At 47.3% G+C, this 20,116-nt stretch overlaps 1 protein-coding gene across 1 annotated transcript; it reads left to right on the top strand.

Annotated features, from left to right (window-relative positions):
* Positions 1 to 9,080: 9,080 nt before the first annotated feature.
* Positions 9,081 to 11,612, top strand: LOC119329971 (lysine histidine transporter 2-like). The gene is made up of 6 exons (XM_037603078.1): positions 9,081 to 9,417; positions 9,775 to 10,567; positions 10,657 to 10,762; positions 10,863 to 10,954; positions 11,120 to 11,188; positions 11,298 to 11,612. The coding sequence occupies exons 1-6, from the start codon at positions 9,239 to 9,241 to the stop codon at positions 11,394 to 11,396; spliced, it is 1,338 nt and encodes a 445-aa protein (XP_037458975.1). The 5' UTR covers positions 9,081 to 9,238; the 3' UTR covers positions 11,397 to 11,612.
* Positions 11,613 to 20,116: the final 8,504 nt, after the last annotated feature.

The following is a 20,116-nucleotide window of genomic DNA, read 5'->3' as shown; positions in this document are numbered from 1 at the left end:
CCTCGTGCATGCCCTCACAAGAGTTGCGCAACTCGACCCAGAGCGTGAGATAATCGCGAGTCGACTCGTTGGGGCCCTGGACACACAAGGAAAGCTGGCGAGGCTTGGGAGGTAGCTTGTACGTGCTGGTGAAGTTGCAGATGAATGCTTCAGTAAAATCAACCCAGCTATTGACGCTGCGGGGCTTTAGGCTGTTCAGCCATGTCCGGGCTGTGCCCTGGAGCATGAGCAGAACGTACTTCACGGCAACGTGCTTGTTGCTGTTGGCGATGCTGACGGCTGTGGAGTAGTCAACCAGCCAGTCCTCCGGCTTTACGGAGCTGGTGTACTTGGTCGTATCTCTCGGAAGAGTGAACCCTTTGGGGAAGGGCTCATCTCGGATGCGGGGTTCAAAATAAGGCGGACCCAGCTCATCTTCTTCTTCTAGCGCCAGGGATCAGTTGAGGCGGTCGATCCGATGGCGGGCATCGTTTTCTCTGATTCCTTCTCGGCGGCCAAGGTGGTCGCCCAGTGATGGGTGATCAACAAGCGGTGGGGAAATGCGCCTCTCCCTGCGGGGAGGAGGAGGCGGATAGTCGTCTCGCCGCCGCACTGCCCTTGGGCGGCCGTCTTGGTCGCGCTCGATGGTGACGTGAGTCCGGCTGCGGCTGGCAGCCGGCTCCTTGTCCCTTCTATCGCGGACGTCACCAGTCGGTGTCCGGGATGTCGCGCCTTGATCTCGGCGAGAAGGCGGGTCATCGTTTTGCCGGCCGGGCGCTTCGGTGCGGCACCCGGCATCTTGCTGCTCAGCAGCCGCGTCGAGGAGCTGCTGGACTCGCTCCGTCATGTGGCAACACTCATCGCCCTCGAGCTTGTCTAGCTCGCCTGCTGCCGCCTGGGCAGCTCGTATGTTCTCTGCAGGCGTGGCGTATATGGGGCGATCCGTCCCGAACATGCTGGCGATGGTCGCGCCACGCTGCCGGACCAAACCAATGCGGCTAGGCCCACCAGGAGCCGGCGTGCCGCCGACAGCACAGTCCATCTCCCGCTGGTAGGCCTCTGAAAGGCGTCTCATGCTGGCCAGCCGGTTGGCGCTCTTGACGAGCTGGACACGTCGTGCTTCCAGTGTCTCAGCGTCGGCGTCTTCCGGGATAGGCGCAGCCAGATCTTGCATCGCCGCCTGCAACAGATCCTGGCCACCTTCGCCAGAGTGCTCGCCATGGTCGATGACGAGCACCTCCGTGACGGTGCTGCCGCCACTGTCCGAGCGAGGAAGCGGCTCGTCGTAGACCACCACGTTGGAGGGGAACACGTCAAGCGATGTTGTGTCGGAGTCGACCAACATCGGGTCGGTGGAGCCAACCGACTCCAAGTTAGCAACAGGCTCGCTGGCGACGTGGAGCTGATCGAGGAGGCTCACAAGGCGGCTCTCAGGGCCATCGGTGCCCGCATTAGATGCGAGCTCGTCGGAGAGTCAAATCTCACCAACAAGATCGGCGAGGCAGATCGCCGCGCAGGCAACTTCCGCGCCGTGCAGCATGTCGGGGCAGACGCCGTCTGGCGTGTCGGGCTGGCTGCGCTTGCCAGGAAGGAACAGGGTTCCCGTCCAGAACAGGTGTTCAGGAGACGGTGCACCTCGCCCCATGGTGGGCGCCAAATGTCGTAGGTTGGGTGCGACATATGCGAATGGATGGCTTATCATGGTGGGAGCGAGTAGAACGTCACCAGTGCCTGGAAGTGGGATAAGGCGTAGACACGAACGCCGGCGTACTTTACCCAGGTTCAGGGCTCTCCTAGGAGATAACACCCCTAGTCCTGCTCTGCGGGGTCCCCGCATGATCACTAAAGCACTAGTGGGTACAGTGGTGCTCCTTGAGCTGTATGCTAGAGATAGAAGAAGGCAAGGTTTGCTCTCCTCTTCCCCTAGGCGTGAGTCTAATTCTAATAGGTTCCAACCCTTTGCATGGGTGCCCTGGGGGGTTTATATAGGCCTACCTCCCAGGGGTACAATGGTAATCTGGTCGGGTGTGGGACCCGGCTGTCAGTCTCTCTGGCCGCCGGCTTCTCCGCCGACTGCTAGGGCCCACCGCCTGGTGGGCCCTGCCGGCTGGTCTGGTACGGAGCCGACAGGCCGCCCCCGCCGCTCATGGGTCTTGCCGGCCGCGGATTACTGTTGCCATGATGCTAATGGTGCTTGCTTGGTCAGGGGGGCGTGGCTACAGTCCCGCCGCCTGGTGGGGATCACTGTAGCCACCACAGGTCTTATCTGGTTAATGGTGCGTGGGGCCCTAAGGAAGGAACGAGCTGACTGCTAGGAGCCGGCTTCCCTCGGGTCCGACTGGTGAGGCGCCCGCCGTCTCCCGGGCTCTCACTGACCGGCAGGGCCCATCATCCTCGGGCCGTACCGACAAGCAGTCGTGGGAACAGAGCTTCGCCTGTCAGGGATGATGTCAGGAGGGAGTAGCAACAGTGTTGCGCCGGGCGGAGATCTCCGCCTGTACGGAGCACTGTGGCCACGCCCGTCCTTGGATACGGGGGGATGGGCAACACTGTAGCCACTCCTCGTCCTGTCTTCTTAATGGGGGGCGCAGACTTTGAGGGCACCTCGGGCCGGCTGCCAGGAGCCGGCCTCTTTGGAGGCCGTTTGCTAGGAGTCGGCCTGTCTTGGAGCCACCTTCTTGAGTTCGGCCGCCTTCCGGGAGTCGGCCGCTCGGCCAGCCGAACTCCAGAAGGCGGCGCTCTATCTTGACTTCTGGAGGGGCACATCCGGCCCCGATGTCTTGTAAGGTTCTGGGGCTCGGGTTAGGCTACCCGTGGCCCATTACTCCGACACTAGGTCAGTGGTTTCCTCAAAACAAAAAAGGCATAAGATAGGATGTGCCCTCTCGCCATTACTATACATGGTGCTATGTTTTAGTAGTACCAGAGAAAATAAATACTGAGATGAAGGAGAAAGAAACCATGAAAAGCACGGATGATCAAAGCATCTGGGACGCCATTTGGAAGGCGGGAGTCCCTTCGAAGATAAATATTTTCAGCGTGGCGAGTGGCCACCAATACCTTAGCAACAAAAATGACAAATGCAAATGCACACTAGCCACAACAAACATTTGTGATGTATGTGGCAATGCGGAGGAAAATGAGTACCACGCTGTGGTTGCCTGCACAAAAAGCAAAGCCCTTCGTCATGCAATGAGAGAGCACTGAAGACTACCAAAGGAGAAGGATTTCTGGTACACGGGCGGGGACTAGCTCCAAGGTATCCTGAATGCGAGTAGTGATGATGTGAGGGATAAAATACTCCTATTGCTATGGCGGGCTTGGTATCTCCGGGACGACATGGTGCATGGAAGGGGCAAGGAGATCATTTCGGCTTCTGTAGTGTTCTTGCTCCGGTATGAACAAGAGGTGTCCAAAGCGAAGGACAAGCCAGACTTAGCTATGCACACATGCATGTGGCCTAAACCTCTTCAAAAATCAGCAAGGAAAACAACCAGAATTAAGAATCAACAAATGGAGTCCAGCAGGAATGGAAAATCTTAACACCGATGCAGCTTTTGAGCCAAACTCTGGATTAGGCTCTGGGGGAGCCATTGCTAGGAATAACCTGGGTCAGGTCTACCTTTCGATGGGGTGTAGTTTGAACCAATGTGCATCAGTAGAGGAAGCGGGGGGACTGGCGATGCTGCAGGGTTTGCGAGAAATGGCCAAATATTACAATGGGCCAATACAGGTGGAGGTGGACTGTTTGTTTCTGTCCAATGCTCTGAAATCTGATGCTACAAACAAATCAAGCTCGTTTCCCATTGTCGCAGATATTAAAACAGTGTTGGCGAGGACGCGGCTTCTACACAGGTGTCGCAGGAGGCGACGACAGTGGAGGCGCCTTCTATGGGAACGTTTTCGGAACCGGGGCCGATGGTGGGCTCTCCGGTGCTACCTTCCACACCTCACACTGGACGGGGGATGGACTTCTCTATCCTAGAGATGCTGGCCTTTGGGGGTATCCCAGACCCAGCGTCGGGAGGGAGGCGTTCCAGCCGGCGTATTCAGGAGCAGCCAGATGCGGATGAGTTTCAGCTTGGTCGCGCCATGCGGATGGCCAAGATCCGCGACATGGAGGCTTCTACAGGTTTGTCTTTAAATACCGATATTTCTGTCTTACATTTTTCTGAAGATGATATCTTGCATAGAGCGGATAAATTGGGAATTTCTCTAGGTGCCAACAACCGCGAAGTAGTTACTTCTATCAATGAGCTTCTTGACTTAGAAACTGATAGAGCTATGGCTATGCTTACAAATTTAGCAGCGGTCAAACCAATGCAAGAAAGTGAGATAAATGAGTTGGGTATGTGTGAGTTGGAGGGTTTATGCGAAGATCTAGTTCCTACAAACCTTCTACATGAGGAGACATTGGAAGAGGAGGGGCATGCGGCCTCTCTGTCTTCACCTATAGGTCTTGCCGAGGACACTAGTCATGCGGACTGTTTGATCCTCCCTCAGGCACCAACGCGTAAATGGCAAAAAAAGGTGTATGACCTTTCATCGGCGCGTCGAAGTGCTAGGATTAAGTTTAAGAAGAAATTTCACGAACGATTCATGAGAGGCATTTTTTGGAATAGCAGAGGTATAAGGGACTTGGATAAGCGTAGGTTTTTGGCGGATGCATCTCGGGATTACAAACTTGATTTTATTGCGTTGCTAGAGACTGGTAGGGCGAATTTTGCTTTGCAGTTTCTTGGAACGATCTCAGGTGGTCTTGATTTTGATTGGCACTGTTTGCCACCTCGGGGAAGATCTGGCGGGATCCTCCTAGGTGTCAACTTCGAGTCTCTGGAGGTGCTTGATCTATTCTGGGGGGAATTTGCAGTTAAGTTCCATGTGCGATCGAAAGCTGACGGGTTCAGGTGGGCTTTAGTGGCGGTGTATGGGGCGGCACAGCCTGAGCTAAAGTCGGACTTCCTCGCAGATTTAGTTAGGATTTGTGGGGATGATACCTTACCTATTCTCGTTGGTGGTGACTTTAACATTATTAGAAGGCGAGAAGAGAAAAATAATGACAATTTTGATGGCAGATGGTCATTCATGTTTAATGCGATTATTGAAAGCCTGGACCTGCGAGAGATTGATCTCACAGGCAGGCAATTTACTTGGGCAAATAATCTTCCAAATCCGACGTATGAAAAATTTGATAGAGTTCTCACAAGTATAGAATGGGAACAAAAATTCCCTCATGTGACGGTGCAAGTGTTACAAAGGGGAATATCTGATCATACACCCCTTCTTGTAGACTCTGGTGAGGCGGCTCACCATGGCAACAAGAATGTTTTCTCTTTCGAAACTGCGTGGTTTGAGAGAGAAGATTTCCTTGAGTTGATAGCAAGGGAATGGGCGGCGGAACAAAGGGGAGAGTCCAACATTGATCGGTGGCAGAATAAGATTAGACATCTTAGACAGTTCTTGCGAGGATGGGCTAAGAGCAATAGCAGTGTCTATATAAAGGAGAAGGAAAGATTGTTAAAGATCATCAATGACCTAGACATAAAAGCTGAAAGCACTTCGCTGGTTATGGATGAGCGAGTGTCTAAAACAGAAGCCGAGGTTATGCTGGCAAAGCTTCTTAGAGAGGAGGAATTGAAATGGGCACGTAGAGCGAAAGTGCGCCAGGTGGTTCAAGGAGGTAATAACACTCAATTTTTCCATATGATTGCCAATGGGAAACATAGGAAGAAGAGAATCATTCAACTTGAACAAGATGAGGGTACGATTGTTGGTCATGAAAATCTTAAAATGTATATTACCAACTTTGGGGCCCCAGCTGAGAATTATGTTGCCCTCGATGAGAGCATGGTGGACGACATTCCTCAACTAAAAGATGAAGAAAACGAAGCGCTAACTGCACCTTTCTCTGAGAAGGAGGTGTTTGACGCAATATCCCAAATGGAAAATAATAAGGCACCTGGTCCGGATGGATTCCCAGCTGAGTTCTACAAGAAATGTTGGGGTATTATTAAAGGCGACGTGATGCCCATGTTCAATGATCTGTTTAATGGCCACCTTCAACTTTTTAAGCTTAACTTTGGGACTATCACGTTGTTACCAAAGAAGGCGGAAGTGATTCGCATTAAGCAATTCAGGCCGATATGTTTGCTCAATGTAAGCTTCAAAATTTTCACAAAGGTTGGCACAAACCGTCTGACGCGGATTGCTCATTCGGTGGTACAACCAACACAGACTGCCTTCATGCCAGGTCGACACATCCTCGAGGGAGTGGTCATTCTTCATGAGACATTACACGAAATTCACTCGAAGAAGCTCGATGGAGTGGTCTTCAAAGTGGATTTTGAAAAGGCATACGATAAAGTGAAGTGGTAATTCTTACAGCAGGCCTTACGTATGAAAGGATTCGATGAGGCTTGGAGGAAGCAGGTCGAATCATTTGTACAAGGGGGTAGTGTCGGCATCAAAGTAAATGACGATATTGGTCAGTACTTCCAGACGTTAAAAGGACTGAGACAGGGAGACCCGATGTCTCCGATTCTCTTTAATGTCGTGGTTGACATGTTGGCCGTTCTTGTTAATAGAGCAAAACAGGACGGCCAAGTAGGTGGTCTTATCCCACATCTGGTTGAGGGTGGGCTGTCCATTCTTCAAAATGCCGATGATACCATCATTTTCATGGAACATGACCTTGTTAAGGCCAGAAACATGAAGTTATTGCTTTGCCTGTTCGAACAACTATCAGGGTTGAAAATTAATTTTAATAAAAGTGAGCTATTTTGCTTTGGACGCGCCAGAGAAGAACAAGCAACTTACAAGCAGTTATTTGGATGTGAAATAGGCACACTACCCTTCACGTACCTAGGGATTCCGATTCATCACCGTAAGCTCACTAATAAAGAATGGAAATGTATCGAGGATCGGTTTGAAAAGAGGCTGAGTTGCTGGAAGGGCAAACTCTTGTCTTATGGAGGAAGATTGGTGCTTATTAATTCTGTACTTACAAGTATGCCCATGTTTCTCCTTTCTTTCTTTGAAGTCCCGGTTGGGGTACGGAAAAGATTGGACTTTTATCGATCTAGATTTTCTGGCAAATTGACGAGAACAAAAATAAGAATCGTTTGGCAAAGTGGGATGTAATTTGTAGACCAAAGGACCAGGGAGGCTTGGGAATTGAAAACTTGGAGGTGAAAAATAGGTGCTTACTCAGCAAATGGCTATACCGGTTATCTATAGAAAGAGATGGAGTTTGGGCTCAACTATTGCGTAACAAATATCTCTATGCCAAAACATTAGCCCAGGTTACGGCAAAAGCGACTGACTCACCATTCTGGAAAGGGATTATGAGGACGAAAGTGGCTTTCTTCAACATGATTAAATTTATCGTCAGGAATGGACGGGATACTCGATTTTGGGAGGATACTTGGTTAGGAGATTCGCCACTGGCCTTACAGTATCCATCCCTATACAATATTGCGCAACGGAAAGAGGTTTCCGTTGCTACAGTGTTGGGTACTATTCCGCTCAACATACAGTTTAGACGGTCTGTTATTGGTGACCGTTGGACTAGGTGGATACATCTTGTGCGTAGGTTAATGGAGGTTAACCTTTCGGATGTACCGGACACTATGCAATGGAAGCTTTCCAGCTCAGGTGTCTTCTCGGTTAAATCCATGTACAAGGATTTGATTAATGTCGGGACTATCCCGAGGTCGGTTCATATTTGGAAAGTTAAGGTGCCCTTGAAGATAAAAGTTTTTATGTGGTTTGTGCATAAGGGTGTCATTCTTACTAAAGATAACTTAGTTAAGCATAAGTGGGAAGGAAGTAAAAGATGTTGCTTTTGTGATCAGGATGAAACAATAGAACATCTATTTATCAATTGTCCACTTGCTAAACTGCTTTGGAGAACTATTCATGCTACATTTAACATAACTCCATCTCCCACGATATCACATTTGTTTGATAACTGGTTGGCTGGAGTGGAGCCAAAGTCCGCCGCACATATCCGAGTGGGAGCATGTGCATTACTTTGGTCTTTATAGAATTGTCGCAATGACGTTGCCTTTAACAGACAAACTATTACCAACTTTTTGCAGGTCATCTTCAGAGCGTCTACTTGGATCCGTACGTGGTTATTACTCAGTCGTGCGGACCACAGGGAGCATATGGATATTGGGTGCAGCCGATGGGAGATGGTTGCACGGGATACTTACAACCGGTTTGGATGGCGGTCCAATAATAGGATATACGTTTAGTCTCCTAGTCTTTCTGGTGCCGGTTGTGATTTTTATTTTTGGCCGCTTGTGGCTTTTCTTTGCTTAGCATGACCTTTGTTTATTTTGAGACCTCTATTTGGAACCTTTGAAATATTTTTTTTAATAAATGGTTGTGTGCATCAAGAGATGCAGAGGCCGGGGATATTTCTTCTTTAAAAAAAAAAGGCTTCAGTGAGTACAAGATAGGTTGAGTCAGGAGGGATCAGAACAAAATAGCCCACAGCTTAGCGAGCCGAGCAAAGAGCTCTAGGGATTTCGTTCAAGTGGGTTCAGTGCCTGATGATGTGTTAGATAGCCTGGCTGATGATTGTAATGGTTTGGTCTAACCCTTTTGGGTAATGCTAAAAAAAAAGAAACCATGAAAAGAGTACTGTATTTATCTTCGCATAATTAAAACTCATCATATATTTAGGGATATCTAGTCTAGTTATTATAGATAAGATTGGCATAAGATAAGATAGCCTTATCAACAATTGTACGCGTCCTTAATTTCTCGGTCGCTCTCACACGCAGGTACCGTACGGCGCGCGTTGTCCAGCTCCGGCGCGACGGTCCGTCGAACACGGAACGTCGGTTTTAACGCGGTCGATCGATCAATCGATCGCCCGAGGAGCTGCACCTGCATGCATGCATGCACGCGGTTGGCGGGACAACGTGTGGTGTGGGGCCCACACGTCAGCGCCGGATACCCGTCGCGCGGAACGATTCGCTTCCGCAACAGAATCCCCCGATACTGGATGGCAGGTCGTTATAACTTTTTTTCTTTTGAGAACGGCAGGTTGTTATTACTGGGGGAACGGGATCCCATATATATGCGCTCTCCCGCCGCGTGTGGTGGCTGGCTAGCTTCATTCCCTCGGGAATATACGGCGGCACTTGACTAGTATCTATCCATCCATCTCCTCTGACATACCTCGAGAGATCCCGTTCGCCGGAGCGGAGAGATCCGATCGGATCGGATCGGATCGGGTCGCGTCGCCATGGCCATGAACACGAGCAAGGCGGCGACGTCGGACAAGGGGCTGCAGGACATCGACGACTGGCTGCCCATCACCTCCTCCCGGAACGCCAAGTGGTGGTACTCGGCCTTCCACAATGTCACCGCCATGGTCGGCGCCGGCGTCCTCAGCCTGCCCTACGCCATGTCCGAGCTCGGATGGTACGCGCCCGCTCAGTCTCTCTTCTGCCATCTCTCGCTCCTGCTTGCTTACCATCAGATTGGATTTCGCCGCCTCCTCGATCGTACGTTCACTCGTTTAGATTAGATTGGATTCCTTTTCTAGATCCGATTTATTTTGCCATGTCAAGATCCAACAGACCAGGCGGTGACCTGAGGTTTATAGTGAGGTTTTCAGATTGGAAACCATTTTGGCATCGCAATTACCACCACACATTATTTTCGAATCTGGGATAATATATCGGGAATTGAGATAAATTATGTGTCCGCGAATGCTGTTCTTTTTTTGTACTACGTGTGCATGCATTCATATACTGTTTTTATGATTCCTTTTCACAGGGGTCCTGGCGTGGCGGCGATGATCCTGTCGTGGGCGATCACCCTGTACACGCTGTGGCAGATGGTGGAGATGCACGAGTGCGTGCCCGGCAAGCGCTTCGACCGGTACCACGAGCTGGGCCAGCACGCCTTCGGCCAGAAGCTGGGCCTCTGGATCGTCGTCCCGCAGCAGCTCGTCGTCGAGGTCGGCGTCTGCATCGTCTACATGGTCACCGGCGGCAAGTCGCTCAAGAAGGTGCACGACCTGCTCCGCCCGGAGCACAGCCACCCCATCCGCACCAGCTACTTCATCTGCATCTTCGGCTCCGCCCACTTCCTCCTCTCCCAGCTCCCCAACTTCAACTCCATCACCGGCGTCTCCCTCGCCGCCGCCGTCATGTCGCTCAGCTACTCCACCATCGCCTGGGCTGCCTCGCTGCACCACGCCGGCAAGGCCGGGCCCGGCCACGTGGTCGACTACAGCATGACGGCGTCCACCACCCCCGGCAGGACCTTCAACTTCCTGAGCGCGCTCGGGGACGTGGCGTTCGCCTACGCCGGCCACAACGTGGTGCTGGAGATCCAGGCCACCATCCCCTCCACGCCCGAGAAGCCGTCCAAGAAGCCCATGTGGCGGGGCGTCGTCCTGGCCTACATCGTCGTCGCCATCTGCTACCTCCCCGTCGCCTTCCTTGGCTACTACGTCTTTGGCAACGCCGTCGATGACAACATCCTCATCACCCTCGAGAGGCCCCGCTGGCTCATCGCCGCCGCCAACATGTTCGTCGTCATCCACGTCATCGGCAGCTACCAGGTTACCTCCTCGTCATCTAACGTCGGCTCTCTTTTGCCACTAGAAAATATACTAACCGCGCTTTGTGCATGGCACGCGTGGAGTGGCAGATCTATGCGATGCCGGTCTTCGACATGCTCGAGACCTTCCTGGTGAAGAAGCTGAGGTTCAAGCCCGGGTGGCCTCTTCGTCTCATCGCACGCTCGCTCTACGTTGGTACGTCAAGCATCTATACCCACATATCTTTTTGTTACACAAACTTTAAAGGAATGTACTTACTGAAGATTTACTCTGATGATATGATCTGTTCGTTCAGCATTCACCATGATCGTTGGCATCGCCATCCCCTTTTTCGGTGGGCTACTAGGGTTCTTTGGTGGTTTTGCATTTGCCCCAACAACCTACTTCGTAAGATTCAACCTAAACTTTTCTCTCTACTTCTTTTAATTAGTTTAGGGAACTATATACTACTTTTACTAGTTAGTTTCATCTATAGAAGTAAATCACATTATGAACCAGTTTGTTTCCTTAATTAATAACTGGATGGACTATAACTTCTTTGTATATATACAGCTTCCCTGCATTATGTGGCTGGCAATCAAGAAGCCAGTGAGGTTCAGCATGTCGTGGTGCATCAACTGGGTAAGTTTTCTCTAGTCTTTTCTTCTTTGCATAATCTGCCGCTGAATTCTCTAGATGATATCATCACAATCATAGAAACTCATAACTTGCTCAAAATCATCGGTGTCAGATCTGCATAATCATCGGCGTGCTTCTGTCCGTTTTGGCGCCCATCGGAGGCCTCCGTTCCATCATCATCAACTACAAGACGTACCAATTCTTCTCATGATCTGCTGGAAACGTGCATGCAGCAGTCCAGCTAGCTACTTAGATGCAGCGTATTATATGCATAGTGTGTGTTACCTTGTCATGTTTAAATTAGGCCAAAGAAATATTCGTGTGTTTGTGGATGTTGCTCGATCAGTTTGTGATAATTAAAGAGGATCAATGCCTAAATGGAGGTTCTCTCTTTAGATATTTGTGGGAATGTCAGTTTGGTAACCTACGGTCGGTCTTTTCAGCCGCCCGGGCTGCATGTTGATGCCCCAAGGTTTTTTGTCTAGATAAAGAAACAGAAACACAAAAATGTGTAAACTGAAGGTGTCGATGGTGTAATTTCAGTTATACAGAACGAAATAACGCAAAATACAGTAGAAGTGTAAGTGATTAACAAAGATGTAAGAATGGATGGATGAAAAGATGCCACAAATAAAATACATATATAAGGTTCAAAGATGAAAACCACACAGTTTTTAGATAAAAATACCTTGATGATGTTAAGCATTTCTAAAATCCTAAAATGATTACAATGTTGGTTCAAAACCGAGAACTCCACCTTGTTCAGCCATTCATGAGTTGCAACAATAAGGTGTCTTTTAGCGGGATTTTCTTATCCAATATATCCAAAAAATGGATCAGATTCTATCTAGAGATAACGGAACAAAAACAACAGAAAAAGCTCATGGTGCAACATACAATAAAAAGACTAAAACAAGGATGCCACGACGGGGGTGGGGTGGCAATATAGGGTGGAGAGCACCGGCCGATGCACAGAGTGGGTGTGGGGAGGTCGACGGATTCGGGGTCAAAGGGGAAGGAGATGCAGCAAGGGAACCCTGTTAACAGTGCCGACGGCCAATCACAGAGGGACTCCGACAGTGACGGAGAGGACCAGTGCATGAACTGTGTGGCGGAGTGGAAGCAACAGAAAAGGCTCGATTTATAAATTCCTTGGATTTGAGTACATTGCTTGCAAGGGTTGTTCTTCACATAACTTTTCCCTAATTTATGTGCTTGAACCTAACACTGCCGAAAGTGTTGTTCTAATCACTCATGTAATTTTTTTGATTTTTTTGTGTGAAACTTTGACAAGCATTTTGATATCTTGCAAACTTTCATCACGATATGATGTTCGTGGAAGACGTGGCAAAAAAACTTGATGCTCCAAAATGCGAGTGAAATAACATTTTGGAGTATCGACTTTGTTTTTTCTTTGCCACATTTTCCATGAATTTCATCTGGTGATGAAATTTTGCAAGCTATTAAAACATTTTCAATGTTTCACATAAAAAATCAGACTGTTTTGATTTTTGTCATTCTTTTTTATTTTTACAATTCACACGACCTCACATGAGCTCGGGATCACAACAACCGGCTCGGGGTTGCACTTACGATGTAGTAGGGGCGCACGCCGTCCAGCGCGCGGCACCAGCGGCTATACAAGTCGACAACCGTGGCCAGGTCAAAGACGAAGGTGCCCTGCTCCTCGGTGCCGGCGATGGAGCGCACGACGCCGGCGACGGCGTCCTTCTCCCTGCGCTTGAACACGCACAGCTTCCGGCCCTTCACCGGGGGCCGCCGGCACCGACTGCATTTTGCTGCCTCCGACCATGTAATAGACCCTAGCATTTTGCAGTGGAGACCCTAAAGCTTTTGTTTCATCACAAACAAGTTTGCATTGGAGAGCCTAAGGCTTTTGTTTCATCACAAACAAGTTTGCATTGGAGACCCTAAGGCTTTTGTTTCATCACAAACAAGTCCGGAGGATTTTGACTAGAAATTTTGGCAGCATAACACGTTGGTGGGGAAGCATCCAAATCAATAAGAATGATGATGTGCTATTCATTTCAAAATTCCTTCCAAGTCAGTTAGTACAGTGGATGAACCTTGACCCATTCCATCCTACCAAATCATTTACACATACTGCAGGCATCAACAGTGTATAGAGGCAACCCAGCCTCTAAGCTGGGTCCCACATATGAGCCTCTAACCTTAGCGTCTGAAGCTGCAGTGTGTTTACAAGACTGTTGCCTCTAACATGGATCCCATCTTTCAATTAAAAACAATAGAGCAGTACATACAACACCAGCTGACCAGTGGGTCCGGACCTTTACTTTTGAGCTTGGAGGCAGCCTCTTACGCTAGCATCGATGCTAGTGTTTTTGGGTTAGGGGCAGCAACACACAGTATGTAGAGGCAGCTGCTACACGCTTGGAGGCGGGCTTAGAGGCAGAAATATCACACACTGTGGATGCTCTAACAAGCTAATCCAACACCATCAAAAACTAAAAAAAAAGCTCTGACAACTTCCACTACTCATCGTTATCCCTTCTATGCTTGTGTTGTCACTAGTAGAAAAGGGGGCAAAGGTCCAGGCCGGGTCATCCCATTAGTCCCGGTTCAGTCCAGAATCGGGACCAATGGGGGCATTGGACCCGGTTCGTGATCTCAGGGGGCTGGCCGGGCCACGTGGGCCATTGGTCCTGGTTCGTCTGGACCTTTTGGTCCCGGTTGGTGGGACGAACCGGGACCAATGGGCCTCACTCCTGGCCCACCACCATTGGTCCCGGTTGGTGGCTTGAACCGGGACCAAAGGCTCCCCTTTAGTCCCGGTTCATGCCACCAACCGGGACCAATGAGGTGCCTATATATACCCCCTCGCGTAAGAGCTGAGCACACTGCTCTGTTTTTTCTGGCTGAGGGGGAGAGGGCTTGGTGGTGCTCTAGCTCACCTCCTATGCACACAAGGTGTTCGATGGAATACCCGAGCCACACTACTTAAGCTTTCTCCTCTCCAAGCTCGACTTCCAAGCTCCATTTTCCTCAATATTTGTCTAGGTTTAGCGGTCTGTCACGCCCCGTCCCCGTCTTCACCGCCGTCGATCACCCGCGCCGAGCTCATCGCCGGCACCACCGTGGTGAGCCTCTTGTTCTTATCTTCTTTCTGAAAGGAAAAAATATTCTTACTTGTATGTTTACATAGATACTTGTATTATTTTCTTACTTTTATTATTTCATCTTATATAGTGCGATGGTTTTGGTATCCGCCCCCGTCGGCCCTCGTCTTGTCTATGATTCGGATGTGGTATATATATTATCTTTATAACTATTGGTTCATTTATTGTTTATGAAAATTATGCCGACCAACGTGACATAGATTTTATTTATCTAGGATGTATGTGAACCGGAAATTCCAACCGACCCTATTGTCGAGAGGTTAAATTTAGTTGAAGAAGAAAACAATTTCTTGAAGGAAAAAATAAAAAAAATTGAGGAGGAGAAGATGATATTGGAGTTGCATGTTGCAGATGTCGTCGATGATCACAAGATCAAGATGGATGCAATGCACTTGAAGATGAGAAAGATTAGAAAATATGACATTCATACCGAGGCTTGGTATCATTATGTCGTTGGATCAATTGTTACCTTGGTTGCGATTATGATCGCATTTGTTTTTGCATTGAAATGTTTTACATAGTTTCAATGTATGGTTTAATTAATTAGATGCTCTGAAGAGCTATATGTTGTTAGATGAGAACTATGTATGTACTTTGGTTTTAATGTGATGATGAACTTCTATTAATTTGGACACTTAATTATATATAATGCGCGCAGATGAACCGGCAATGGATGTACGGTGACAGACACACCTCCGAGTACATTAAGGGCGTGCATGAGTTTCTCGATGCGGCTGAGGCAAACAAGCAGAATGGTTTTATGTGTTGTCCATGCACTGAATGTGGGAATACGATGTCTTACTCTAACCGGAAAATCCTTCACTCTCACTTGCTTTACAAGGGTTTCATGCCACACTATAATATTTGGACGAGGCACGGAGATATAGGGGTTATGATGAAAGACGACGAAGAAGAAGAGTACGATGACAACTATGTGCCCCCTGAATACGGTGATGCTGCAACGGGGGGAGCTGGTGAAGATCAAGAGGAACCAGACGATGTGCCCAATGATGCTGCAACGGGTGAAGCTGCTGAAGATCAAGAGGAACCAGACGATGTCCCCGATGATGATGATCTCCACCGGGTCATTGTCGATGCAAGGACGCAATGCGAAAGTCAAAAGGAGAAGCTGAAGTTCGATCGCATGTTAGAGGATCACAAAAAGGGTTGTACTCCAATTGCGAAGATGGCAACACAAAGCTCGGTACCGTAGTGGAATTGCTGCAGTGGAAGGCAGAGAATGCTGTGCCTGACAAAGGATTTGAGAAGCTACTGAAAATATTGAAGAAGAAGCTTCCAAAGGATAACAAATTGCCCGACAGTACATACGCAGCAAAGAAGGTCGTATGCCCTCTAGGATTGGAGGTGGAGAAGACACATGCATGCCCTAATGACTGCATCCTCTACCGCGGTGCATACAAGGATTTGAATGCATGCCCGGTATGCGGTGCATTGCGGTATAAGATCAGACGAGATGGCCCTGGTGATGTTGATGGCGAGCCCCCCAGGAAGAGGGTTCCTACGAAGGTGATGTGGTATGCTCCTATACTACCACGGTTGAAACGTCTGTTCAGAAACGGAGAGCATGCCAAGTTGATGCGATGGCACAGTGAGGACGTAAGAAAGACGGGAAGTTGAGAGCACCCGCTGACGGGCCGCAGTGGAGAAAAATCGAGAGAAAGTATTGGGATGAGTTTGCAAAGGACCCAAGTAACGTATGGTTTGCTTTAAGCGCGAATGGCATTAATCCTTTCGGGGAGCAGAGCAGCAATCAAAACATCTGGCCCGTGACTCTATGTATGTATAACCTTCCTCCTTGGATGTGCATGAAGCGGAAGTTCATTATGATGTCAGTTCTCATCCAAGGCCCTAAGCAACCCGGCAACGACATTGATGTGTACCTAAGGCCATTAGTTGAAGAACTTTTACAGCTGTGGAATGGAAACGGTGTACGTACGTGGGATGAGCACAGACAGGAGGAATTAACCTAAAGGCGTTGCTGTTCGTGACCATCAACGATTGGCCCGCTCTCAGTAACCTTTCAGGACAGACAAACAAAGGATACCACGCATGCATGCACTGTTTAGATGACACTGAAAGTATATACCTGGACAAATGCAGAAAGAATGTGTACCTGGGCCATCGTCGATTTCTTCCGACCAACCATCAATGTCGAAATAAAGGCAAGCATTTCAAAGGCGAGGTAGATCACCGGAAGAAGCCTGACATGCGTACCGGTGATCATGTACTTGCTATGGTCAATGATTTACACGTAATCTTTGGAAAGGGTCCCGGTGCACTAGCTGTTCCGAATGACGCTGAGGGACACGCACCCATGTGGAAGAAGAAATCTATATTTTGGGACCTACCCTACTGGAAAGACCTAGAGGTCCGCTCTTCAATCGACGTGATGCACATGACGAAGAACCTTTGCATGAACCTGCTAGCCTTCTTGGGCGTGTATGGAAAGACAAAAGATACACCTGAGACACGGGAGGACCTGCAACGTTTGCACGAAAAAGACGGCATGCCTCCGAAGCAGTATGAAGGTCCTGCCAGCTACGCTCTTACGAAAGAAGAGAAAGAAATCTTCTTTGAATGCCTGCTCAGTATGAAGGTCCCGACTGGCTTCTCGTCGAATATAAAGGGAATAATAAATATGCCAAAGAAAAAGTTCCAGAACCTAAAGTCTCATGACTGCCACGTGATTATGACGCAACTGCTTCCGGTTGCATTGAGGGGGCTTCTACCGGAAAACGTACGATTAGCCATTGTGAAGCTATGTGCATTCCTCAATGCAATCTCTCAGAAGGTGATCGATCCAGAAATCGTACCAAGGCTAAGGAGTGATGTGGCGCAATGTCTTGTCAGTTTCGAGCTGGTGTTCTCACCATCCTTCTTCAATATCATGACGCACGTCCTAGTTCATCTAGTCGACGAGATTGTCATTCTGGGGCCCGTATTTCTACACAATATGCTCCCCTTTAAGAGAAATATGTCTGTAACCACGCTAGGCCAGAAGGAAGCATCTCCATGGGCCATCAAACAGAGGATGTCATCGGGTTTTGTGTTGACTTCATTCCTGGCCTTAAGAAGATAGGTCTCCCTAAATCGCGGTATGAGGGGAGACTGACTAGAAAAGGCACTCTTGGAAGTGACTTAATAATATACAGGGACGGATATTCTTGGTCTCAAGCACACTACACAGTTCTACAAAACTCTACCTTGGTGACCCCGTATGTCGATGAACACAAGAACAGTCTGCGCTCCAAACACCCGGAGAAGTGCGACAACTGGATTACATGTGAACACATCAGGACTTTTAGCAGTTGGTTGGAAGCACGTCTCAGAGGTGACAACATTATTTGTGATGAGTTGTACTTGTTGTCCAGGGGACCATCTTTGACTGTATCGATTTACAAAGGATATCGATTTACAAAGGATACGAGATAAATGGGAATACATTTTACACGATTGACCAAGACCAAAAGAGCACCAACCAAAACAGCGGTGTCCGCTTTGATGCAACAACCGAGAGGGGAAATGACACATATTATGGTTACATAGTGGACATATGGGAACTTGACTACGGACATGATTTTAAGGTCCCTTTGTTTAAGTGCAAATGAGTCAATCTGTCAGGAGGCGGGGTACAGGTAGACCCACAGTACGGAATGACAATAGTGGATCTGAAAAATCTTGGGTACACTGACGAACTGTTCATCCTAGCCAATGATGTGGCACATGTTATCTATGTGAAGGACATGTCTACCAGACCGAGAAAAAGAAAATATAAGGAAGCGAATACATCATACGATGAGCCAAAGCGCCACATAGTTCTTTCATGAAAAAGGGACATCCTGGGAGTGGAGGGCAAGACAGACATGTCTGAAGATTATGAAAAGTTTCATGAAATTCCTCCCTTCAAAGTCAAGGCTGACCCAAGCATCCTGATAAACGATGAAGATTATCCATGGTTACGGCGCAATAAGCAAATGACACAAGCGAAGAAAAAGTGAAGACTTTCTCCCCCAACTATTATGATGATACCATGCCAACTTTGTAACAGACGAGTATGATACCATTGTCCATTTTATACATGCACATGCTATGCCAACTTTTTCAGACTTCATTTGAAAACTATGAATTTAGGTCGAATTTTCTCTATAGGTGCATCTATGTTCATTTTTTAGTAAAGTTAATCACAAACTTATGATTCACACAAATTTCAAGGAATTCAAATTTTAACTATTCAAATTTGAAAACTAATGGCACTAACAAAAAGTATATAATTTTTCTAAAACTAATGACACTAACAGAAAGTTTATAATTTTGCTGACCTAAAAGCAAAAAGAATTAAAAAATAAAGCAAAAAAGAAAAGAAAATAAATAATACAGAAAACAAAACAAAAAACTGGAAAAAAATAAAAATAGCAACAATAAGTATTTTGTTGTAAGTAGAAACAAAATAAAATAAATAAAGCAACAAAGAAAACAAAAAACAAAAAAAGTGTTTTCAAATTTGAAAACTAATGGCACTAACAGAAATTTTATAATTTTTCTAAAACTAAAAGCAAAAAGAATTAAAAAATAAAGCAAAAAACAAAAGAAAATAAATAATGCAGAAAACAAAACAAAAAAACTGGAAAAAATAGGGCTCGCCCCTGGCCCATGACCATTAGTCCCGGTTTGTGCCACAAACTGGGACTAAAGGGTTGGTCCTCGTTGCGCTCGGAGTTTAGTCCCACCTCGCAAATCGAAGAGCGCTCACACCGGTTTATAAGCCCGTCCCTCTCTGCCTTGTTGAGCTCCTCTCAAAGTGAAAGTAGATGCCCCTATACAGGGAATTTGACCTAAATTCATAATGAATTTCTCTTAAATTCATAGAAATTGATTATGAATTTAGGTCGAATTTTCTCTCTAGGTGCATCTATGTTAATTTTTTTAGTAAAGTTAATCACAAACTTGTGATTCACACAAATTTCAAAGAATTCAAATTTTAACTATTCAAATTTGAAAACTAATGGCACTAATAGAAAGTTTATAATTTTTCTAAAACTAATGGCACTAACAGAAAGTTTATAATTTTGCTGACCTAAAAGCAAAAAGAATTAAAAAATAAAGCAAAATACAAAAGAAAATAAATAATGCAGAAAACAAAACAAAAAAACTGAAAAAAAACAAAAATAGCAACAATAAGTATTTTGTTGTAAGTAGAAACAAAATAAAATAAATAAAGTAACAAAGAAAACAAAAAAACTAAAAAAGTGATTTCAAATTTGAAAACTAATGGCACTAACAAAAAGTTTATAATTTTTCTAAAATTCAAGCAAAAAGAATTAAAAAATAAAGCAAAAAACAAAAAAATAATAATGCAGAAAACAAAACAAAAAACTGAAAAATAGCAACAATAAGTATTTTGTTATAAGTAGAAACAAAATAAAATAAATAAAGCAACAAAGGAAAAAAAACTGCCACCTATTGGGCCACCACGGCCTGAATACGACTAGAAACCCAACCTGGGCCAGGATTCAGGCCCGCAGAAGGCCCAATAGGCCCACAAGCAGAGATGTGTCAGATTAGGCCCATAGGCCTGCAGTTCAGAGGAGTTCCAGAGGGAAGAGGCAGCGGAGCTTATAAACAGGTGTTGGCCGCTCTCAACTAGCGAGGTGGGACTAAACTCCCACCACCGCGCCAGCGCAAGGCCATTGGTCCCGGTTGGTGGCACCAACCGGGACTAAAGGGGGGCATTGGTCCCGGTTCGTGGCACAAA

This window comes from Triticum dicoccoides, chromosome 7A, assembly GCF_002162155.2.
Source record: "Triticum dicoccoides isolate Atlit2015 ecotype Zavitan chromosome 7A, WEW_v2.0, whole genome shotgun sequence".
NCBI classification, from domain to species: Eukaryota; Viridiplantae; Streptophyta; class Magnoliopsida; order Poales; family Poaceae; genus Triticum; species Triticum dicoccoides.
This window is presented reverse-complemented; position numbering and strand designations above follow the sequence as displayed.

What these genes read in the sequence shown, in the direction of transcription:
- LOC119329971 (XM_037603078.1), top strand. Translation starts at nt 9,239, where the DNA reads ATGGCCATGAACACGAGCAAGGCGGCGACGTCGGACAAGGGGCTGCAG. An exon ending in ACGTCATCGGCAGCTACCAG is followed by an intron (nt 10,568 to 10,656) that starts GTTACCTCCTCG and finishes GTGGAGTGGCAG; the next exon opens with ATCTATGCGATGCCGGTCTT. An exon ending in TGTCGTGGTGCATCAACTGG is followed by an intron (nt 11,189 to 11,297) that starts GTAAGTTTTCTC and finishes CATCGGTGTCAG; the next exon opens with ATCTGCATAATCATCGGCGT.